The sequence below is a fragment of the Suncus etruscus genome, chromosome 6 (assembly GCF_024139225.1).
Source record: "Suncus etruscus isolate mSunEtr1 chromosome 6, mSunEtr1.pri.cur, whole genome shotgun sequence".
Taxonomy (NCBI): Eukaryota; Metazoa; Chordata; class Mammalia; order Eulipotyphla; family Soricidae; genus Suncus; species Suncus etruscus.
Genome location: NC_064853.1, coordinates 33,090,442 through 33,114,979, shown reverse-complemented (window position 1 = coordinate 33,114,979; position 24,538 = coordinate 33,090,442). Strand labels below are relative to the sequence as shown.

The 24,538-nt window shown below is 47.1% G+C and overlaps 1 protein-coding gene and 1 non-coding gene across 2 annotated transcripts; both read left to right on the top strand.

Moving 5' to 3' along the window:
• The first annotated feature begins 405 nt into the window (after positions 1 to 405).
• On the top strand, positions 406 to 24,538 carry ARMH1 (armadillo like helical domain containing 1). Its single transcript, XM_049774873.1, has 11 exons — positions 406 to 788; positions 8,172 to 8,240; positions 9,506 to 9,672; positions 13,447 to 13,643; positions 15,330 to 15,414; positions 23,363 to 23,485; positions 23,572 to 23,644; positions 23,741 to 23,870; positions 23,953 to 24,030; positions 24,174 to 24,249; positions 24,345 to 24,538. The coding sequence occupies exons 1-11, from the start codon at positions 583 to 585 to the stop codon at positions 24,503 to 24,505; spliced, it is 1,365 nt and encodes a 454-aa protein (XP_049630830.1). The 5' UTR covers positions 406 to 582; the 3' UTR covers positions 24,506 to 24,538.
• LOC126012669 (small nucleolar RNA SNORA48) lies at positions 2,802 to 2,937 on the top strand. The gene has a single exon (XR_007497098.1). It is a non-coding gene; the product is annotated as a small nucleolar RNA SNORA48 (small nucleolar RNA).

Genomic DNA, 24,538 nt, shown 5'->3' with positions numbered 1-24,538 from the left:
AAGCCCCAGAGCTATAAAGTACCCCCAATGCTCAGGCTTTACTTCTAGCTCTATACTCAGACATCACACCTGGTGAGCTTAGAGAAGGTACACTATGGAGTGTCAGGGATTGAACAAGGCAAGCGTTCTACCCACTGTACTATCACATTGGCCCCTGCACTTTGGCTCTTAAACTGCATTTATCCCTATGTGGGGTATCTTCATCCCATCACACACTTGATCCCCCCAGTTGGACTAGCTGGTGACCAGTCTCAAAGGTATATTTTGGTTTGAGTTTTGGCTTAGTTTGCTTGGACAAACTGTGTGGTGCCAAGGGAGGGATCCCAGGCCTCCCACATGTAAAATATGTGCTTCAGCCTTCTGTATCACCTCCCCAGCCCTGGAAGGGTATTTTCCCTTCAGAAGTATGTTTTGAAGGTCACTAAGCCATTTAGAAAGCAGAAACTCACCATACCTCCCGTTGATGACTAGAAAAACAAACCTCACAGCATAACCATCCTAATAGGCTTTTCCTGATCCTAACTAAATACCTTGCTAATCTCTTTTCTCTTCCTCTGTAGCCAACTTCAGGACTGGTTGATCATGACTTCTATTAAAGAGCAGGCCGCAATTAGTCGGCTCCTGAGCTTTTTACAGGATTGGGACAAAGCTGACAAAGTTGCAAGGAGCCACATCCTCAACAAGTTCATTGAAACCAATCAAGGCAAGACTGGCCCTGAACTGGAGCAGGAATTTTCCCAGGGAGCCAGCTTGTTCCTGGTACGCCTGACCACCTGGCTCAGGCTCAAGTATCCTTTGCTGAACAAATAGTAAAATAAAACATTGAGGGCAATCTTTCCTTTTTTCTAGAAAAGAAAAAGAAGGTTGCTGAGGGAGCTCCCAGTTTTAGAATTTTGTAGACTAAGATTTCTGGTGATCAAAATATTACCCCCAGGGGCTGGCGGGATAGTACAAGCAATAGGCCAGAGTGATAGCTCAATTAGTAGGGCACTTGCCTTGTGCACAGCTGACCTGGGTTCAATCCCCACCCACCCTAAGCACGACCTGGAGTTATCTCTGAGCTCAAAGCCAATAATAAGCCTTGAGTACCACCTGGTGTGACCCCCAAAGCAAAAAATGTGTATTGCCCCCAAAGTCAAAAATTCCCTTAGCTCTCTGACATCTCAACCTGTAAGTATAGCCTATTGTCACCCTTAAATCCACTTGGTCCCAGCAGGACAGAGCCTGTTCCTGTGCCCCAGAGCAACTCTTTTTGCTATAGAAGTCCTTATGCAGTCCTGGGGTTTATAGGTATAAAAAAGGTACATAAACCTGGGGCCGGATAAATAGCACAATGGTAGGGTGTTGCACATAGTCGATCCAGAACGGATGGTGGTTTGAATCTCGGCATCCCATATGATCTCCCATGCCTGCCAGGAGCAATTTCTGAGCGCAGAGCTATGAGTAATTCTAGAGCACCACCGGGTGTGACCCCCCCCCAGAAAAAAACCCAAAACATTTACTGATGGTAAATTACAAAGAAATTAATTTTGAAACAAAGATGATTGAGGATTATTGTTGTTTTCTTCTTTTGACTTAGGCCATACCTAGCTGTACTCAACTCACTCCTGTTTCTACATTCAGGGGTCATTCCTAGCATGTTCAGTGGACCATATGCCATACTGGGGTAAAACCCAGGTTGGCTGCATGCAAGACAAGAACCTTACACACTGTAATATCTTTCCAGCCTCCTAAAATAAATGATTATAAAGTTACATAACCCTACATGGCATTACACACACAGTTTAAGAGGCTGGGCCTAGAAAACAGTGCCCCAGTGTTCTATATTGGGATGTATACAAAAGGTTTAAATAAAGACTTCTAGCCTTTCTCCCCACTTCACTCCCGTGATTCTGAATTGGTGGGTTGGGAGAGAAACCCTGGACTATTTTACATACCCTATGGCTCAGACTGATGACTGAGGATGCTGCTTTGAGGAAAATGGACGCCTATCAGCTATATACCTGGCTTCTTTCCTACAAGGCATGTTTCCAACACAGGAATTCCTCATGTGCCATTTTCCACTGACACTGTTGGAGAAGAATGAGCAAAGTCATAGGAGAGTAAAAGCAGATCCTATCTATTGAAAATCTTGTTGGTTTGGTTTGGTTTTTGGTCTACATCAGCAATTTGCACTCAGGAATCATACTTAGTGGGCTTGGGAGACTATATAGGATGTGGGGATTAAACCTGGTCAGCAGCATGCAAGGCAAATGCCCAACCCACTTTACTATCTCTCCAGCCATCTTTGTTTGTTTTGAGATTCAGGGCCTCTGCTCCTGGCTCTGTGCTCAGAGCTCTCCCCTGGTATTGTTCAGGGAGCATATATGGTGATCCTGTTCAGGGATCAAACTGTGGTTTGATATATAGGATGAGAGCTAAAACCCTTGTACTATCTCTCCAGCCAATAAAACATCGATATTTTAGGCTGGGGATATTGTCTAATATAGGACACTTGTGTGAGGCCCTGTGTTACATACCCAATACCACAAAAATAAATATCTAGGCGCTGGAGAGATAGTACAGTGGTAGGGCATTTGCCTTGCACACGGCCAACCCAAGAGACAGTGGTTTGATTCTCAGCATCTCATTTGGTTCCCCAAGCCTTCCAGGGGTGATTTCTGAGTGCACAGCCAGGAGTAACCCCTGAGCACCACCGGGTGTGACCTAAAAACCAAAATAAATATATAAATACCTAAAACCTTGCAATTTTTTCATCATATGTTTTATTATTCATTATGATTTTTTTAAATAATGTGTTGTATCCCTATGCTTGGTAGAGGGGCATCTAGTTAGTGATACCCATCTATTAGCACCAATGACAAAGCAAATTCCTTGTTTATCCCTGCATGACTTTTGGTCTGTGCCCTTGCCTGGTTCACGCAGAATGATAAAAAGGCAAAAGAGGGGCTGGAGTAAATGCACAGTGGGTAGGGCATTTGCCTTGCATGTCGTCGACCCTTGTATCCCATATCATTCCCCAGGCCTGCCAGAAGCAATTTCTGAGCCCAGACCCAGGAGTAACCCCTGAGCGCCACGAGGTGTGGCCCCAAACCCAAATAAAAAATTAATAAACAAATATTTTTAATTAAAAAAAGAAATAAGGGGCCGGAGAGATAGCATGGAGATAAGGCGTTTGACAGTGGTTCAAATCCCGGCATCCTATATGGTCCCCCGAGCCTGCCAGGAGCAATTTCTGAGCATAGAGCCAGGAGTTTAACCCCTGAGTGCAGCTGGGTGTGACCCAAAAACCAAAAAAAAAAAAAAGAAAAGAAAATAGTACATTGAGGGATGAAAGGATAGTTTCATGGACGGAGGGCATGTGCTTTGTACGCAAGAGAACTGGGTTTGCTCCCAGTACCAACGGTTCCCTAAACATTGCCAAAGTTACATCCTAAGCACTGCTGCTGGGGGTGTCCCAAGAACAAACAACTCATATATATATATATATGTGTGTGTGTGTGTGTGTGTATGTATATATATGTATATATATGTGAGTGTGTATATGTATGTATGTATGTATGTATGCATATTCTATTTTTTCTTTTTTTTTCTGGTTTTTGGGCCACACCCGGTGACATTCAGGGGTTACTCCTGGCTATGTGCTCAGAAATCATTCCTGGCTTGGGGGACCATATGGAATTTCAGGGGATGAAAACGTGATCCATCCTAGGTTAGCAAGGGCAAGGCAGATGCCCTCTTGCTTGCGCCACTGCTCCAGCCCCTGTATATTCTATTTATACACCTAACTCTTTTTTGTTGTTGTTGTTTTTTTGGGGGGTCACACCCAGCCAGGATTTGACCCACCATATATATGTGTATGTATGTATATATGCATATTCTTTTTCTTTTTTTCTTTTTTTTCTGGTTTTTGGGCCACACCCGGTGACATTCAGGGGTTACTCCTGGCTATGTGCTCAGGAGTATATGCAAGGCATATACTATGCAAGGCAATGCCCTACCTCCATGCTATCTCGCCAGCCCACACCTAACTTTTTCATGATTTGCTAACTTTTTTGACCTGGACCTAGAGCAAATAGAAGGAGTGTTTTGAATCAATGACCCTTACCTCTCCCTAGTTCTTTGGTTATACTGTCTTTTTTTTTTTGTTTTTTTGGGCCACACCCATTTGACGCTAAGGGGTTACTCCTGGCTATGCGCTCAGAAATCGCCCCTGGCTTGGGGGGACCATATGGGACGCCGGGGGATCGAACCGCAGTCCGGTCCATCCTACGCTAGCGCTTGCAAGGCAGACACCTTACCTCTAGCGCCACCTTCCCGGCCCCGGTTATACTGTCTTTTAAAGAAAAAGAAATCAATATAGAATCACTGTGTTTTTGCAAAATTGACTACCACATAATCCCAGATTAGCCTCCAATTCCTTTTCTAACCTTGAATTTATAGAATAAATCAGTAAAACTAAGGCTTTTTATATTATGACAAAATTATGAGTTTCTCCCCCAACTTTTCTCCCTTCCCTTTGTCATTGTGGAGCTGACCAGGGTCACCCCCATTTGGTTTTAGATTGTGGTACTGGAGTTTACATGCTTCATTTGTATGCACAGACTCTGTGGTGATGTGTTGGCATCACATACCTGCCTCAAATTTGTGGCTTCTGTAGGCTTCTGAGTATGTACCTATTGAGATGTCTCCAGCTACACTTGTTGAGTATTTTTATGCTCTAGGCACTAAGTATATATTGAACTAAAATTAACCTCACCAAGCTTAACATCAAGCCTAAGAAGTGGTTGGTATTATCCCATTTTGTGAGGTACCACACCTGCTCAGTGTGTAGGAATTACTCCTTGCTCAGCGATCACTCCTGGCAGGTTCAGGGGGCCATATGGGATGCCAGTAATTATACCCTGGTTGACCACATGCAAGGCAAACACCCTACCCACTGTGCTATCACTCTGGCTTAACCCCCACCTTTTTTTTTTTTTTTTTTGGTTTTTGGGTCACACCCATCGATGCTCAGGAGTTACTCCTGGCTCTAAGCTCAGAAATTGCTCCTAAAAAAAAAAAAAAAGGAAAGAAATTGCTCCTGGCAGGCATGGGGGACCATATGGGAAGCCGGGATTTGAACTACCATCCATCCTGGATCAGCTGCGTGCAAGGCAAATGCCCTGCTGCAGTGCTATCTCTCCGGCTCTTAACCACCCCCTTTTTTTTGGCTTTTGGGCCACACCCAGCAGTGCTCAGGGGTTACTCCTGGCTATGTGCTCAGAAATAGCTCTTGGCAGGCACGGGGGACCATATGGGACACCGGGATTCGAACCAACCACCTTAGGTCCTGGATCGGCTGCTTGCAAGGCAAACGCCGCTGTGCTATCTCTCTGGCCCAAAACCCCTTTTTTTTTTTTTGTGGTTTTTGGGTCACACCCGGCAGTGCTCAGGGGTTATTTCTGGCTCCAGGCTCAGAAATTGCTCCTGGCAGGCACAGGGGACCATATGGGGCGCCGGGATTCGAACCGATGACCTCCTGCATGAAAGGCAAACGCCTTACCTCCATGCTATCTCTCCGGCCCCCCAAAACCCCATTTTTAAAATGAGCCTGCAGCACCTTAAAAAGGTTGAGTAGTTAGGCACAAGTGGTAGGGCATTTGCCTTGCACATGCTAACCTAAGATGGACCACGGTTCAATCTCCCGGCATCCCATATGGTCCCCCAAGCCAGGATTGATTTCTGAGCATATAGCCAGGAGTAATCCCTGAGCATCACCATGTGTAGCCCAAAAACCAAAAAAAAAGTTGAGTACTCAGCACTCAGGGGTTACTTCTGGTTCTGTGCTCAGAAATTGTTCCTTGGTCAGGGACTGTACGGGATGCCAGGGATCGAAACCGAGTCTGCCCTGGGTCAGCCACGTGCAAGGCAAACACCCTAGCACTGTGCTACCACTCCAGGCCCAGTTGAGTGGTTTACAAGTAAATGATGAAGATAAAGTTTGAATGGCCTGAAGACCCATTTCCCATGCTCTATGGTTTAGATAGAATCTCCTACTCAGGTGAACAGGAAAGGCCCACAGTTTGGCCTCCAACACCAACTGAAGAGGGAATCTTCGTGAGTGATCCTTGCGTGTGTACAAAAGACAGGAAGCCTGACCTGAGAACTCAAGAGTCCTTATCAAAGGCCTCTGCTCTAAAAAGCTGGTATCATCTGTTAACCTTGGACAAGTCATCAACCTGAGACTGTTTTTCTCCTAAAGTAAAGGTACCTCTGCAAAGTATGGTGGGGAGTATATGGAATGATAAAAAAACAAGCAGTTAAACACAGTGCCTGGCACACAATAGATGCTTAGGACTTGTTAGTTACTGCTGATATTGTGATAAACTTCTAGGACTAGTGATGGAAATAATGGAAAGTAGATGTACAGTAAGTATTTATGAATATAAGACTAACCTGGGCCGGACATGTGGTTCAGTAGTAGAAACTTGCCTTTCATGTATCACACACATACACACACGTGTATGCCTAAAGCCCAGAAAGATAGTACAGCAGCAGACAGGCAGACACTTGCCTTGCACATGGCTGATAATTTCCATCCCTGGCACCATATATGGTCCTCCAAGCCCTCCAAGAGTGATACCTGAGCACAGAATAAGAAAAGTCCTGAGCAGCACAAAATATGGCCCTCAAAACAAAGGACTAGCCTGGGACAGAGAGAGAAGCTGACGAATTGGTCAATCTAGCTATAACTAAAGAAAACTGGGAGGATGTACTGAGGCCAGAATAGAGTCTGGGTTTTGTGGGGAGCAAAGTGAAGGATAATGCAGAATTGAGATCACCATGACTTCGCCTCCAGCTGTACCAGCAACAGGCAGGGGAGACTTGCTCCCAAGCAAACACTGTTTTTGCAATAAAGAGCCTTTCCTAATGAGCCAATCTATCTCTACTTCTATTGGCATCCTGGGAACTAGGGTGCAGCCGAGATAATTTTCCTCACATACACACCCTTCAACAAAGCACCATTACCTCCAACCCATTACATTAGCCTTTCTCGGCCCTGGAAGCTCTCAGTCGTCCGTATGAGCTGCAATAATTTCAGCTAATTTCTTAAGTGTTCTAAGAGCCTGGGATGTGTTATGAGCCTAGTAATTGTTGACTGGTTTCTTCTCCATTGTAGCTTGATTTCATGCCTTGTATCCGAGCGGATGCGTGCTCTGGGTGCTTTATTACAATGAAGCTTTTTACAAAGGCTCACATTAAAAAAAAATAACATTAAATACTGCGGGCATTTTAAATCAGAGTTTAATTTTCCCACTATATCCTGTTGTTCTTCTTTAGGATGACATGCAAGTCTTCATCGAGATAGTGACCTCCAGTGTCAAGCTTTGAGCCGGTAGAAGACAGAGAATTAATGATAAAAGTGACCCTAGGAATGAAAAATGAAGTCATGGACATAGCTGAGATCCCAGAATACAGGAGTCATTGGCTTAGAAAGGCTTCGAGAGAGGACTCAAAATGATAGTACAACAGGTAGAGCAGTTGCCTTGCATGCAGCTGGCCCGGGTTCAATTCCTGGCACCCTATATAGTCCTTTCAGCCCTGCCAGGAGTGACCCCCTGAACGCAGAGCCAAGAATAAGCCCTGAGTGGACCCGGAGAGATAGCACAGCGGTGTTTGCCTTGCAAGCAGCTGATCCAGGACCTAAGGTGGTTGGTTCAAATCCTGGCATCCCATATGGTCCCCCATGCCTGCCAGGAGCTATTTCTGAGGAGATAACCAGGAGTAACCCCTGAGCACCGCCAGGTGTGGCCCAAATATCAAAAAATAAAAAATAAAATAAAATAAGCCCTGAGCACAACCATGTATGGCCAAAAATAAAAATAAGTAAAAAAAAATTTTTTTAAAGGCTTTGAGAAGGGTCCCCCAACTTTCACTTTGTGCTGTTTATTCCTCAGAGCTTGTTAGAGCTGAGTAGCTGAACTAAACCAGAAGAACTTTCTAGTGAACTATGAACATGCCTGCCAGCACCCACACATTCTCCCACCCCAAAAGTATTGCTACTCCCTTCACAACCATCTCAGGTAAAGGACACAAGGCAGTGCTCAATCATTCTGGACCCTGAAATCTGACACTAGTTTCCAGGGGGGAGAGCCACCTTGCATGTCACTCCTTAACTCATCCTTCAGCTACATAACTGGCTTATGTCTAGATAAGCTTCTGCAGTCCATTGGCATCTTTCTAGCAGCTGTGAGCAGGTGAGTTCACTTCTAGAGCCATTCTGGAGACGTGCAGACTTTGGCATTCATACCACATGAGATCATGGTTTTTGGTCATTCCTGAGGACCCAGTCACCCTCAGTATTGGCCCTGGGTCCTGCAGTCCTGCACCAGTTGCTTTTCCACTGACTGTGAATTGCAAGAAATCAGCTCCTATGAAGCTCAAGAGAAGAGTATTTATTGGCTCCAAAATGTTCAGAGCATAGGAATTTACATTTCAGTCTGATTAGATACAAGGATTAAGAAAATGTTCTCAGTGCTTGGTGTCTCTATTTCCAGTTGTGTGTTTACTGAGCTCTGTAATCAGTGGTCCTTGGAATCTTCACCCTACATCCTCCTAAAACAGGCACACCAGAACCCAAGTGTATCTCTTCTAAGACGTCCTGAGAGAGTCTGGCTTTGGTGTATCACAGGACCAACATATATTGTGTTCCCTATGCCTAATAAATTCCTACATTGGGCAAATGTCATACTCTGTCCCCTTTCCACCCTAACCAAACCACAGTGCCTCTAAATGCCAGAGCAGTGCCTGTTCCTAGGCACAGTTGTGGTGCTCTTTCCCAAAGAAGAACATGCTGGAAAGCTTAGCACAGGAAAGGGCCATGTGTTTAACTTTCCCATTTCCTGCCAGATGGAAGAACTTCTAAGTCATTATATTTTTCCCAAGAAATTAATTTTTGGATTTTTTTTTGGGGGGGAGGCACACCCGGCAGCACCGAGGGGTTACTCCTGGCTCTGTGCTCAGAAATTGCTCCTGGCAGGCTCGGGGTACCATATGGGATGCTGGGAATTGAACTCAAGTCTGTCCTGGGTCAGCTGCTTACAAGGCAAATGCCCCATCATTGTGCTATACAGCCCCTCCCAAGAAATTATTTATTTATTTAGCTTTTTTGATACTTAAATGATATCTTGATATAAGAAAGGAGTAAACCGTTGATTGCTACTGATGAAACATTGCAACAATTTATACAAAATGAAGTTTTCTGAAAAAGATGTCCTACTAAGTCACAATAAATTAGTGTTTTCATAATACATGCTGAGTTTTTTTATTCCATATCTATACATTCTTACTGCCTTAATTTCTACATGTTGTTGACAGCATATTTAATAACTGAAGTGCTCCAAGAATATTTCTTGATTAGGAGGGCAAGATATGTGAAGGAAGGACCTCAAAGTCTCTTAGAAAGATCAGAGCCAAACATGTGCTGAATGTTTTATTTCTCCTTTCCTATCACTGGGAACAGTTATCGATATCTTAAAGAATTTATTGAGGTTGGAGGTGTCCTAACACTCTTGGAAATACTTGGAGTGGAATGTATCAAGGAGGAGAGCAAGAAGGAAGCCATCAAGCTCCTACAGATCATTGCAGACTCTGGCCGGAAGTACAAAGAGCTGATCTGTGAAAGCTATGGTGGGTGCTGTAACTTGCCTTCCTGTGTTGAGGTCCGGGGACAGGGATGGCTGAATCCCCACCACTGTAGTAGAATGTGTCGTAGGATTAGTTGCTTGGGGGGCCGGAGAGATTACATGGAGGTAAGGTGTTTGCCTTGCATGTAGAAGGATGATGTTTCGAATCCTGGTATCCCATATGGTCCCCCGAGCCTTCTGGGGGCGATTTCTGAGCCAGGAGCCAGGAGTAACCCCTGAGCACTGCCGGGTGTGACTCAAAAAAACAAACAAAAAAAAAAAAAAAAGAATTTGTTGCTTGGGTGGACTCTGCACCTGCCCACATCACCCTCAGATTTATGATTTCCTGGGTCACTATTTATTCAAATCTTACCATGGTGGCTGTAAAACTATTGCTCTATTTTGTTTGTTTGTTTGTTTTCTTTGGGCCACATCCGTTTGATGCTCAGGGGTTACTCCTGGCTAAATACTCAGAAATCGCCCCTGGCTTGGGGGGACCATATGGGACACCGGGAGATCAAGCCGTGGTCCTCCCTTGGCTAGCGCTTGCAAGGCAGACACCTTACCTCTAGCGCCACCTCACTGGCCCCATATTGCTTTATTTTATTTATGTGTTTATTATTTAATTTCTGACCCACATTTGACAGTGCTCATGGGATGCTACTCATGGTGGTCTAGAGCTATGCAGCTCAGGGGATTCAACTCAGGGCTCCTGAATGCATAGCTGGAGCCATTTCATAGCTCCTAATACTCTATTTAAACCTCACTCTTGGGCCTGGAGAGATAGCACAGCGGTAGGGTGTTGGCCTTGCACTCAGCCAATCCAGGACAGATGGTAGTTTGAATCCTAGCATCCCATATGGTCCCCTATGCCTGCCAGGAGCAATTTCTGAGCACCGCCAGGTGTGACCCAAAAACTAAAAACTAAATAAATAAACCTCACTCTTTTAAGCATTGGGTCAGCAAAGATTTGTTGGACCATTGCTTAAAGCTCTGTTTTCGTTGAGTTGTGGCTATGTATTAGAATAAATGGAAGTAACATCACTTATTGAGTGTGCTGCAGTCACTGTGCTGCAGTCACTGCATGACTTTATCTTTTCTTTTTTTTTTTTTTTTTTTTTTTTTTTTTTGGTTTTTGGGCCACACCCTGTGATGCTCAGGGGTTACTCCTGGCTATGTGCTCAGAAGTTGCTCCTGGCTTCTTGGGGGACCATATGGGACGCCGGGGGATCGAACCGCGGTCCGTCCTAGGCTAGCGCAGGCAAGGCAGGCACCTTACCTCCAGCGCCACCGCCCGGCCCCGACTTTATCTTTTCTTATGGCTGAATAGTATTCCCTTGTATATATTTAGCATAATTTCTTTTTTTTTTTTTTTTTTTTTTTGGTTTTTGGGTCACACCTGGCAGTGCTCAGGGGTTATTCCTGGCTCCAGGCTCAGAAATTGCTCCTGGCAGGCACAGGGGACCATATGGGGTGCCGGGATTCGAACCAATGACCTCCTGCATGAAAGGCAAACGCCTTACCTCCATGCTATCTCTCCGGCCCCTAGCATAATTTCTTTATCCAGTTTTCTTTTCTGGGACACTGGTTGTTTCCAGATTTTGGCTATTGTGGCAATTGCTGCAAGGAAAATAGGGATGCAAATCTCTTTTTCTCTATTTTGTTTGGGCTCTAGGTGTATATTCCAAGAAGTGGATCAATTACTAGATATTTTGTTTTTATTTTTGTGCCACACCCAGCAGCATTCAGGAGTTACTCCTGGTTCTACATTCAGGAATCACGTCTGGCAGGCTTGGGGACCATATGGATTCTGGGGATCGAACCCAGGTTGGTCTCGTGCAAGGCAAACACCTACCATCTATGCTATCTCTCCAGCCTCAATCCCTAGACATTTTAGGAATGTTCATATTGTATTCCAGAAAGGATGGGCTAGACAACATTCCCACAGCAGTGAATGAGCATTTCTCTCTCCCTTCAGCCACACTAGCACTGGTGTTTCTCTTTGATGTATTCCAGCCTATGTGATTTGAGATGATATCTCAGTGTTGCTTTGATTTACATTTTCCTAATGATTAGTGATACAGAGCTTTTTTTTTTTTTTTGGTTTTTGGGTCACACCCGACAGCCCTCAAGAGTTACTCCTGGCTCTATGCTCAGAAATTGCTCCTGGCAGGCTCGGGAGACCATATAGATGCCGGGATTTGAACCACTGTCCTTCTGCATGCAAGGCAAACATCCTACCTCAATGCTATCTCTCTGGCCCCCATGCAGAGCATTTTTATATGTAACTTTGGCCATTTATATTTATTCTTTGTGTGTGTGTGTATTTATTCTTTAAGGAAGACTCTCTTAATCTTTTTCTCTCTAATTTTGATGGGGTTGGCATCCCATATGGTCCCCCGAGCCTGTCAGGAGTGATTTCTTCTTTTTTGTTTTGTTTTTTTGGGCCACACCCGGCGATGCTCAGGGGTTACTCCTGGCTGTCTGCTCAGAAATAGCTCCTGGCAGGCACAGGGGACCATATGGGACACCGGGATTTGAACCAACCACCTTTGGTCCTGGATCGGCTGCTTGCAAGGCAAACACCGCTGTGCTATCTCTCTGGGCCCCAGGAGTGATTTCTGAGCATAGAGCCAGGAGTATAGCATAGAGCGCTGCCGGGTGTGACCCAAAAACCAAAAAATATATATATTATATCTTATATATATTTAATATCAACCCCTTTTCAGGTGGTTGGTGGAATAAATAATTCCTCCCAATCCAGAGACTATTTTTGTATCTTGATTATCATTTCCTTTGAAGGACAGAAGCTTTTTTTGAGGGGGGGGTATTTGGGTCACACCCAGTGGCGCTCGGGTTAATTCTGGCTCTGCGCTCAGAAGTTGCTCCTGGCAAGCTTGGGGGACCATATGGGATGCCGGAATTTGAACCACCATCTGTCCTGATGGGCTGCATGCAAAGCAAATGCCCTACCTCTGTGCTATCTCTCTGACTCCTAGGTGCAGAAGTTTCTTAATTTGATGTAGTACCATTTTGATGTCTTTGTGTTTGTTAAAATCTTTTGTAAACTTGGGCCAGAGAGATAGCATGGAGGTAAGGCATTTGCCTTTCATGCAGAAGGTCGGTGGTTTGAATCTTGGCATCCCATATGGTCCCCTGAGCCTGCCAGGAGTCAGGAGTAACCCCTGAGCAGTGCCGAGTGTGACCCAAAAAAATAAAATCTTTTGTAAACTGTTAAGCATGACCCACGTAGTAATTATCAAGCAACACTAAAAATACACATTTCTTTTATTTGATTTTGGGCCATCCAACAGTGACAAAGGTTCTCAAAAAACCACAAGGTGCCAGACATGGAACCTGAGCCTCCTGCATGCATGTCATGCCCTCTATCTTTTAAGCTCCCAGTTCTCCCAAAGGTTCTCAAAAAACCACAAGGTGCCAGACATGGAACCTGAGCCTCCTGCATGCATGTCATGCCCTCTATCTTTTAAGCTCATGTCTCTGGCCCCAAAATGCATGTTGGATTTGTGTGTTTTGCCAAGCCAATTTAAATTGTAAACAGATTTTGACAAGCTGACATGCCAGGCTCCTCTAGCCATATGACCATAATGGGGAACAAGATAATGTGGCAGCACAAGAACAGAGCCTCCATTTTACTCGGCTGACTAGGCCTGGTTAAATACATCTTAATCCTGTTACCTCACATTATGTAACCTTGAGCCAGGCTTGTTTTTCATGAATCCCTTCCAGTTCAACAGTGCCTCTCTCCTTTACTCAGGTGTTCGGTCTATAGCAGAATTTCTGGCAACGTCTAAGTCTGAAGCAACCCAGGAAGCAGTACAGGTTCTGTTGAATTCTTTGATTCATGGTAACCCCAAGTACAAGAATCAAGTCTACAAAGGCTTGATAGCTCTGCTGCCCTGCGAGTCCCCAAAAGCTCAGCAGCTGTCCCTGCAGACTCTCAAGACTGCCCAGGTGAGCCCAGGTTGTTTGCCCCTTCAGTTCAATCCGAGCACTGCACTCAGAGGCACCCCACACAGCTGGGAAGCTGGCTCGCCCTCCCCTGCCTGCTGGCACTTCCAATCAGCATTTTTCCAGAAGGCCAGGCCAGGGCAGAGAGTTCACTCTCCTAGCACAGTGATTTGTCCTGTTTACTTAAGGATCAGAAAGATGTTGGCAGACTTAAAAGTGGTGGAGACAAGCCACTGACTGATGAAAGGACTGTAGAAGAGATTAGAGGTGTCAGTCTGATAGGGAAAGCATCGAGATGCAGTTGTTGACAGCTTGTAACTGAGAAGGCCCAGGCTCAGGAAAGCTCCATCTCTCTTGCTGGCTTCTTCTGCCTTCCTGTCAGACAGGCCTGAAGTAAGAACACACTCAGATGTGGGGCTTGGTGCCACAACTGTAATGGTGGGCCTAAGAGTCTTGCTATCCTATGAGTCCCAAAAGCTCAGCAACTGTCCCTATGGACTCAGAATTGCCTCACATGGCACCTCAAAGGGTCACCAGAGCATATGGTCTTCAGAACACTGGGAGCCACAGCTGAGCACTAAGCTGGGCTGGGAGCAGTCTCTTAAGCACTTATGGGGGCAGTCCTTCACGCACACCCCAAAAAAGGTTCCAGGATGGGCTAGCAGGAGGAAAATGAGGGAGGAACAGAACTGGCACAGCCTGAGCTGCAAAGACGAAAGAGATGGGTGCAGGCCAAACAGGCCTTTGTGAGACTAGAGTGTGTGGGTCTTGGGGCAACACATACAAAGGAGCATGGGATGTCACCAACTCTAGACTTAGACTGCAGTGAGAGTGCACATTATAGACAACATGAAATGTGGCACTAGCCTAGAGAAGTGGTTAACACAGGGCTCTTGGGCTCTTGCTCAGATTCACCCAGCCCCTGACCATCCCTGTGGCAGCAGACCAGCAACACTGGAGTAAGAGAGCTGTGAATTTCCTTGCCACCTGGGCTAGAAAGAGCAGATGATCTGAGACTTTCATCTCTTTTCAGTGCCATCACATATGGCTACATTCAAGAGCCAAACTGTTTCAAATTACTTCCATCTGGATTCCCCAAAATATATTGGTCTTTGAGTCACTCCCCAAATGTTCCAGGTCACTCCCCATGGTACGGGAGGACCATGAGGTGCCTGGAATCAAACCCAGGCCTCCTAGATACAAAGCTGCAAAGTATACACGCAGCCCATTGACACTCTAACATTCAAAAAAAAAAAATTGTATAGATCTCGACTGGAGAGATAGCATGGAGGTAAGGCTTTTTGTTTTGTTTTGTCTTGTTTTATTTTGTTTTGCAAGGCAAACACCTTACCTCCATGCTATCTCTCCGGCCCGGAGGTAAGGCATTTGCCTTTCATGCAGAAGGTCATTAGTTCGAATCCTGGCATCCCATAAGGTCCCCTGAGCCTGCCAGGAGCAATTTCTGAACTTGGAGCCAGGAGAGGCTGACTCTAGGCTATTCCCATTCACCCACTTCAGCCCCCCCCCTTGCGCCATTGACTCCGGAAATGAGGGGCTAGCACAGACACTGCCTGCTCCCCATTCTCCCCATTCCCTCTCACAGCCCAGCTCCTCAGAGGTTCTCTTTGTCAGTCTCCAAGGCGGGTGAGAGCTAAAATAACCACCTGGTCTTGTTGTCTGTCTTGCCAGGCAATCATCGGAACCACGCACCCCAGAATCGTGGAATGCGTGCTGATGGTGCTGCGTACCATGCACCTGAATGTCCAGTATGAAGGTAGAGGGGCACCTGGTCTGCTCCAGAGCATGGAAGGCAGAGTTGGGGTCTAGGAGTTGTGCCCACTAATACTTTCCCTGGGTCACAGAGCCTTACTGTTGAAAGCCCCAATAGTCTGGGGAGGTGCAAGGTCATTCAGTCTCAGCCTTGCTTGGACTCAGCCATGTGATGCCTGAATATTTATTAGAATCAGGGTCCAGAGCTGGCTTTGCATCTTGCCACTCCCCACCCCATCTTTTTTTGGGGGGACTGGCCATAGCTGGCATGCTCAGGGGTTACTCCAGGCCTTGGATTTAAGAATTACTACTGGTGGTGCCCAGGAAACCATATGAGATGCTTGGATTGAACCTAGGTTTACTGTGTGCAAAACAAGTGCCTTATCTTCTGTTTTATCTCTTGGCTTCCATCCCCATCTTTTGGCCACAACCAGAAAGAGTGGTCAGTGGCTATTCTTAGCCCAGTGCTCAGTTCTGGTAGTGCTCAGAGGGGAACACAAGGTGTCAGAGATTGAACCCAGGCCTCCAGCTTTCAAAAATGCACCCCAGTTCTTTGAATAGCTAGCTCCCCAGCCCAATTCCCAAGTTCATTTGGTGCTTCCCCTCTAAACAAAAGCACCCTGAGGATTGTCCCTCCAGGAAATGAGGTAAACAAGGCAAGATTTCACTTTCCCAGGGCCCTGCTGTCCCTGCCATTCCCCCTGCACTCTTTCATTCTCTCTCTCTCTCTCTCTCTCTCTCTCTCTCTCTCTCTCTCTCTCTCTCTCTCTCTCTCTCTCTCTCTCTCTCTCTCTTTTGGTTTTTGGGCCACACCCGGCGGCGCTCAGGGGTTACTCCTGGCTTTGTGCTCAGACCATATGGGATACCAGAATTCAAACCAATGTCAGTCCTGGCCACTGGCAAGGCAAATGCCCTACCGCTGTGCTATCTCTCCACCCCCCTTTTTTTTTCATTTATTCTTAAAACACCCCCCCCCCCAAGAACACAAGGCTTTCTCACTTTAGGTGTCTATACTAAATGGTGGAAATAAATATTTTTGCATTTTTTTTCAAGTAACAGTAATAATGCTTCCTAAGGCTGTACAATGACCTGGAATCAAATCAAATGTGTCTGGATCCAGAGCAAAGGCTTTGAACACATAGCACATGGCAAGAAGTGGTTTCCTTTCTTATTCCTCTAATAGCTAAGAGAAGGGAGATTATGTTTTCAAAACGAGAAAGGGCTTATTGAAAAAAAAAATGGTGCCTGAGAGACAAAGCTATAGCACAGTGGGCAGGACACTTGCCTTCCATGTGGTAGATCCATAGTCAATATCCAGTATCCCATATGATCCCCAGAGAAACCCAGGAGAAATTCTTGAGCTCAGTGTCAAGAGTAAACCCTAAGTATGGGTCAGTGAGTTCAAAAAACAAAAAGAAAGAATTTTTAAAAAGTATTGTCAAGCCCAGAACAGAGAACTGTGTCTAATCTTGTAGCAAAGGTGTGGCCAAACAGTGGAATCAAGTTAACTGAGAAAATCCCATGAGACACCAAGCCACAGAGATACTGGGATGCCCAGCACTGAGCCTGCAGTAACCCCTGATTCCCTCTCACTGCCCTTTCCATGGCTCACCTGATTTCTACTTCTCTACCACTTCCTAGCTGGAGTTACTCTGAGGCCTTCCCTGACCTGCCTTTAGCCCTTCTTGCCTCTTACCCCACTTCCACTGGAGACTTATAGGTTACCTGCATGATTCACCACAAGTCATGGGCCTCTTTGCCAATGAGTTTTGGGGGCATGGCCTTCCCATTAGTGCTTGGAGCCATGAAGTCTATACTCAGTGGTGCTCAAGGGAACCGTGGTACCAAAGGTTAAATAAACTAGGGGCCTCAAGCAATGCTAGACACGTGTCCTTACCCTCTGAGCCATCTCCTCAATTCTCTAATGAAATTGTTTTTGTTTTGGGCCACACCTGATTGTGTTTGCGGTCTATACCAGGTACCATGTCCAAGATGCTATTGACTGTGAGGTTCCAGGGATCGAGGCAGAATTTCCACATGCAAAGCATGTGCTCCAGCACTTTGAGTTCTCCAAGCCCCCTCTGATAGTTTTTATTCTTATATCCTCAGTGCTGTCCCTGGTATGTCAGGTCCTCACTACCTGTTCACTGAGCAAGAGAGCGAGTGAGCTCTGCACAGACATACTGTACTTCTGATGTTGGCCCATATGCCTTCCCTCTAGCCCTCAAACAACTTGCTGCCAGGCGCTGGGTCTGATTAATCTCCTTTCCCTGCCCAGAGCCTGTCACATATGGATGCTCAACAGAAGTTTGTTGAGTACTTTTATTTTTAAAATGACTTAAGCAGGCTGAAGGGTCATCACAGTATATAGGGTACTTCCCTTGCATATAGCCAACCCAGGTTTGATCCCTAGTGTCCCATATGATCCCCCAAGCACCAATAGGAGTGATCCCTGAGTACAGCTGGTGTAGCCCAAAACCAAACCAAATAAACAAAAAATGGATGGCTTAACTTGGGTTAGAAAGATAACAAACATGCTCTGCGTGTGCGTGGGATGTCTCCCCAGATGGTCCCCTCAACTCTGCTCCAGGAGCAATTGGAGCACAGAGCTGAGAGTGGGCTCTGAACAAGTACAAGCATGTAATGGGAAAAAATGGGGGAGGCTTAACTTCAGTTGTGCTGATGAACCTTCTAGAACTAGACCTTGCCCAACTTCTTCCCACATCAGGCCCAAGTCACACCCTTGTGCTTAGATAGAATACATGACAGCTAACACCACGGCAGACGCAGAAGTACCATGGTGCTTTGTCACTACCTTTTGGGTTTGATACTTGTTCATGTGATGACAATGAAATTTTCCCCCATTATCACTTTAGATATGCCAGATTCATAACTGGTACTCAAGAAATGTGTGTTGAATGAATTATTATTTCTTTTTTTTTGTTTTTGTTTTTGTTTTTGTTTTTGGGCCACACCCGGCGGTGCTCAGGGTTACTCCTGGCTGTCTGCTCAGAAATAGCTCCTGGCAGGCACGGGGGACCATATGGGACACCGGGATTCGAACCAACTACCTTTGGTCCTGGATCGGCTGCTTGCAAGGCAAACACCGCTGTGCTATCTCTCCGGGCCCGAATTATTATTTCTTTACACAAAATTGTGGCCTATTACTCAGGATTAAGATCATTGACAGAGAACATATTTCAGACGTGTGAGAGCCTGAGTCCCATTCCTGGCATCGAAAACGTAAGAGAAGTATGAAAGAGAAACAGTGGCCTGGGTGGAACTGGGAATGCCAAAACTGCGATGCAGCATCTGTCCACATGGAGGAGCTGTTCCTGACATTTGAAAACTCCCTGAGCTACGAAGGAAGATGAGGTCCTAAGTGGGTCAGAGATTAGCTCCCAGAGTCTGAGAGCACTTACACAACAGATATAAGGTGCAAGACCGAGTCCCAGAAAGACAGGCAGGGCAGAGAAGTCTGATGGTGTGACAGGTCCTTAGGGAAGGTTGGGAAATAGGTGAGGGCAGTGCAGGGCAGCATGTGAGATCATTCTCCTGAGAAAGCACCAAGGAAAGTGAAAACAGGAAATGGAGATGTTAGGAGGCTTCTGGCCTTGTCCCTGGCATCGACTGGCAGTGGTGAGGGGCCTCCTTACTGTCTTAGGGCTGCGCCTTCCCAGCCCCCAGCGCCTTCCTGCCCAGCTCAGCTCCTGGCCCTCACAACCCCCATATTTCAACCAGTTTCTGCCAAGTTCACAAGTTCACTTTACTGGAGCCAGATACCTCAGCGGTAGGGCATTTGCCTTGTACTTGGCTGACCCAAGATGGACCTGTGTTCGATTCCCAGCATCCCATATAGTCCCCCACGCCTGCCAGGAGCGATTTCTAAGTGCAAAGCCAAGAGTAGCCCCTGAGTGCTGCCAGGTGTGGTCCAAAAACAAAAAAATAAATAAATAAATACAATTAAAAGAAAAGCAAGTACTCACTTTACTTACCTTCTCTGTCCTCACAGTGACCGCTTTCCCATCTCCTAATTTGTCTTTCTAGTTCCACTCTGACCCTCTGTGATCTATTCTCCCACTGTAGACAGAATGATGATGATGATGATTCTCCTTCCTTTTTCCTTCTTTGTTTTCGTACTCCTCCTTTCTTCCTCTTCCTTCTCTTCCACACCCAGCAGTCACTTCCCAGTGGTGCTCAGAGAACCAGGGTGCTGAGGATCAAATCTGGGGCTCCCATATGCAAAGCACATGCTTTGGCCCTTTGAGCTATTTCCAGACCTAAGAATGATTATTTCACACATATAAATCAATACCCATTGTAATGTTTTGTCACCTGCCAATATCCCACAAAGCACAAAAGCTCCCCCCCCCAGATCTTGGCTTGATGGACAACTTCTCAAACTTCAAGTGCCAATTCTGAGAGCACTTCCAGTCTCTCTCTCTCTCTCTCTCTCTCTCTCTCTCTCTCTCTCTCTCTCTCTCTCTCTCTCTCTCTCTCTCTCTCTCTCTTCTCTCTCTCTCTCTCTCTCAGTTTCCCAAACCCCCACCCCGCATTCACTTGATTCCAAATGAGCCTGTTTCTTTGCCTGTTTGTTCTGTTAGAAAGCCATACCCAGAAGAACTGAGACCTCCCACCATATTCTTACCAGTCTATCCTTAGTGCCAAAGCATCATAGGCGAAAGCAAACTCTAACTTATTTATCAAGTGAACGACTTGGGATAATGGGAATGTTCTAGCCACACTTGTATAGATAATTTGCCTTGCACGGGGGCCGGAGAGATAGCATGGAGGTAAGGTGTTTGCCTTTCATGCAGGAGGTCATCGGTTCGAATCCCGGCATCCCATATGGTCCCCCGTGCCTGCCAGGAGCAATTTCTGAGCCTGGAGTCAGGAATAACCCCTGAGCACTGCCGGGTGTGACCCAAAAACCACAACAAAAAAAAATTTGCCTTGCACGTAGCTGATCCAGAATGGAAGGTAGTTCGAATCCCAGCATCCCATATGGTCCCCCATGAATGCCAGGAGCAATTTCTGAGTGCAGAGCCAGGAGGAACCCCTGAGCACCACCAGCTGTGACCCCCATCCTCCCCCCCAAAAAAACCCCAAGACAGCTTAGTCTCAATCCCTAGAATCTTGGTGTGTCTTGGAAGGAACTGGGGTGAGGTAGGTGAGTGAAACTAAGACTTGTGTCTTAAGCAAATCAACACTCATACAGATCCTATTTTTACGTAACTTACTGGTAGCTCGCTCATCATGAACCCTATTGCTCTCATCTGCTTTAAAATTGCAATCATAAGGGCCCGGAGAGATAGCACAGCGGTGTTTGCCTTGCAAGCAGCCGATCCAGGACCTAAGGTGGTTGGTTCGAATCCCAGTGTCTCATATGGTCCCCCGTGCCTGCCAGGAGCTATTTCTGAGCAGACAGCCAGGAGTAACCTCTGAGCATTGCCAGGTGTGGCCCAAAAACCAAAAACCAAAAAAAAAAAAAAAATTTGCAATCATAAGGGTCTGGAAAGATAGCATGGAGGTAAGGCATTTGCGTTGCATGCAGAAGGACAGTGGTTCGAATCCTGGCATTCCATATGGTCCCGAGCCTGCAAGGAGGATTTCTGAGTGTAGAGCCAGGATTAACCCCTGAGCACTGCCGGGTGTGACCCAAAAACAAAGACAAAAAATAAATTGCAATTATGAGCCCGGAGAGATAGCACAGCGGTGTTTGCCTTGCAAGCAGCCGATCCAGGACCAAAGGTGGTTGGTTCGAATCCCGGTGTCCCATATGGTCCCCCGTGCCTGCCAGGAGCTATTTCTGAGCAGACAGCCAGGAGTAACCCCTGAGCACCACCGGGTATGACCTAAAAACCAAAAAAAAAAAAAAAAAAAAAAAATATATATATATATATATATTGCAATTATATCTGTCCCAACTGCTGACTTCCTTGGTGCCTCCCTGAACTTTAATTTCAGAAGCAAATGTTTCTCTCTGGTTCTGGACTTGGGAGCCCCAAGGAGACTGGAGGTGCCAGAGCTCCTATGAATAAGTAAGGCCTTGGACACAGCTGATTAGGTTTTGGTCCCTAGCACCCAATATGGTTCCTCAAGCCAGAGTGATTCCTGAGAACATACCACTGAGTATGCCTCCATCCAAGTCCACCAAAAAAAGAAGCTGGACTTATTCAGGGACTTGAAGATGGGACTTGGAACTCAGACTCACTCTACCTAGCCTTCAGATCATTAGGCCTCTCACAGCTTGGTGCTTGGTATCTAGATCCCAGGAGAGGGTAGCCGAGAGCCAGTTTTAAGATACCCAGACACAACAGTTTCCACCTGGCCGCCTAAGCACCCAGTGTCACATCCTGTGTGAGCCCCCATTCTCAGAGGGAGGAGGACTAAACAGCCGGGTAGGCAGGTTTTATTGCTTTTGATTTTGGGGGGGGCCATACCTGGTGACGCTCAGGGGTTACTCCTGGCTATGCACTCAGAAATCACTCCTGGCTTGGGGGACCATCTAGGATGCAAGGGAATCGAACTGCAGTCCATCCTAGGCTAGCGCCGGTAAGGCAGATTCCTTACTGCTCCGCACCACTGCTCCGGCCCCTTCTGCACTCAGTATTGTCCTATGAGCACCACCAGGAGTGATCCTTGAGCACAGAATCAGGAGTAAGCCCTGAGCATTGCCAAGTGTGTCTCTATTCCTGAAGAAAAAAGTAAGAGGGTGTTCCAACCTTTGCAACTTTGGGGGAGTGTCTGAGTGGTGGAGCACATGCATTGCCTGGGCAAGTCCCTGGATTCACCCACAAGCACCTCTTGACAATTAGTAGTGACATTGGGCTCTCAGAGCTATCCTCCTTTTCTAGCTTTTGTGGTGCTGTGGTGACACCGTGAACTGGCACCCTAGGCCTCTGTCAGAGGAAAAGCTAAGAGAATGCCAGAATGAATGATATTTTGTTTGTTTGTTTTGGGGTCACACCAGGTGGCACTCAGGGGTTACTCCTGGCTCTGTGCTCAGAAATCACTCCTGTCAGGTATGGGGACCATATGGGATGCCAGGATTTAAACCCAGGTCTGTCCTGTGTCGGTCGCATGCAAGGCAAATGCCCTATCGCTGTGCTATCTCTCCGGCCCATGAATGAATTTTTGGAAACTGTCTTCTAAAAGACTCTTCTGTATCTCCTAGTTCCCTGCTTCTCCCTGACCAAATCTCTCTTTCCCTTTGCTTCTACCACTCTCAAGCTGGGCACCTTATACAAAGGGTTGTGCCTCTCTGCCTGGCTGGCCCCTCAATGTCACACGAGAAAGTTAGCCATAGCGTTTTTGCACAGTGAGTCTCCCTAGCTGTCAATGCTTAGGTGAGGCCTGATGGAAGCACCCTTAACTTAGGGCAAGGTGAAGAAGAGTTCCCTGATGGCTGATAGGAAGCAAGGTTCTCTAAACCACTGCCCCTTGCTTCTACCCACTTGGTCTATCTCTCTTGTTCTTGTCTTTTTTTTTTTGTTTTGCTTTTTGTTTTCGGGCCACACCTGGTGACACTCAGGAGTTACTCCTGGCTATGCGCTCAGAAATTGCTCCTGGCTTGGGGGACCATATGGGTTGCCAGGGGATCAAACCGTGGTCTGTCCTTCCGATGCGCCATTGCTCTGGCCCCATCATTCCTGTCTTTTTCTCCATTCTTGGCTCTCTTCCCTGGTCCACAAAGGCTGCCTTATCCCAGGGGAAGTGGGTCCTCTGTGCAGGGCCTCTAACCCTCACTCTGATTACCTCTAAACCTCTCAATCTGGCACTACAATCCTTCCTCCCTAGGCATAACTGGCAGGAGTTGGGGCATGTGGGAGGGTTGCACAGTGCTGGGCCAGTAAAAGACTCCAGGCCAGGTTCATGATGAGGGCTGTGCAAGGGGCTCTGCTTCCTCGCAGTAGCCCAGCAGCCACTTGCAGTGTCCTGCCTTTCTGCAGCCATAGAGCTGATCAAGGACCTGGCCAGTTATGACGTGTCCTCCACACTGCTCCGAGGTCTTGTGGAGTTGCTGATACCAAATGTTCAAGAGACCCACAAACAGCAGTCCAAAATCCTAAGCGGTAGGCAGTACTGGGAAGGAGGGATGGTGAGGGGACACTTAGCTGGGAAAAAGGACCCATAATGTCACAGCCTCTTGCTCCACCAGATCCCTCGATTCTCCAGTCCACCTCCCATCTTCCCATATTCTTGCAACAGGCAGCAGCCGCCAAGGCCATCAGGTAAGCCATGGGGCAGAAGCCCCATGTCTCTGCCAGCCAGACTGGGCACTGTCTTCCCAGGTCACTGCAACCAGGAACCCTTCCCCACTTGCCCAGGGTCCTGGCGCAATACAACATAAGCCTGGCTGAGGAGCTGGTGCAGCTGGACGTAGTGCACAGCCTCATGGTGGCCATGGCCAACAGGGACCACAGCAACAGCCAGCGGCAAGCCAGCCTTGCCCTGGAGGTGAGTGGCATGCGCGGGGAGGAGGCCTCCTGCGGCGGGGTCGGGAGATCACAAGGCCCAACTGGCCTGGCCTGGCCTCCAGTACTTTGTGCAGGTGTTCCCGACGGTGGAGGAGCAAGTCCACCAGGCCATGGGGGAGGAACTCTACCTGCTCTTTCGCGTGAGTGTCCGCTAGCCAGCAGCCCCCCGTTCTCCAGCTCCAGAGAGGGCACTGCGCTCAATATCTCTCCCTGCTTCTCCATCCTCCCCACTGGCCAAGCTCAGCTCAGAGCCAAAGCCGCTGTCCCTTGTTCCTGCCTGCAGAGCAACCCCGAGGATTTGTACTCGAAAATAGACAGCATTCAGACGGACATTCTGCTGGCCAACAAAGTCACCAAAGGTGAGTGGGAAAGGGGTTTTGAACACGGGGGCCTGCCGAGGGGCTGCGGGCACCAGGCTCAGGTTCCCCACCACCACCACTAACCCCGTTTCTAGACCTGCACGTCTACAGCCTCCAGGACAGCCCTCAGGAGCAAGACCTTCCGGACTACTTACTGCACCTCGATATGGAGGACAAGCCCGAGGACGACGATGAAGCCCAATCACAGAGGCCAGGGAGCCCAGCTGCGTCGCAGGGAAGCGGGCAAGAGCACTGAGCTGATCCCAGAGCACTCGCTGGGGCACCTCAC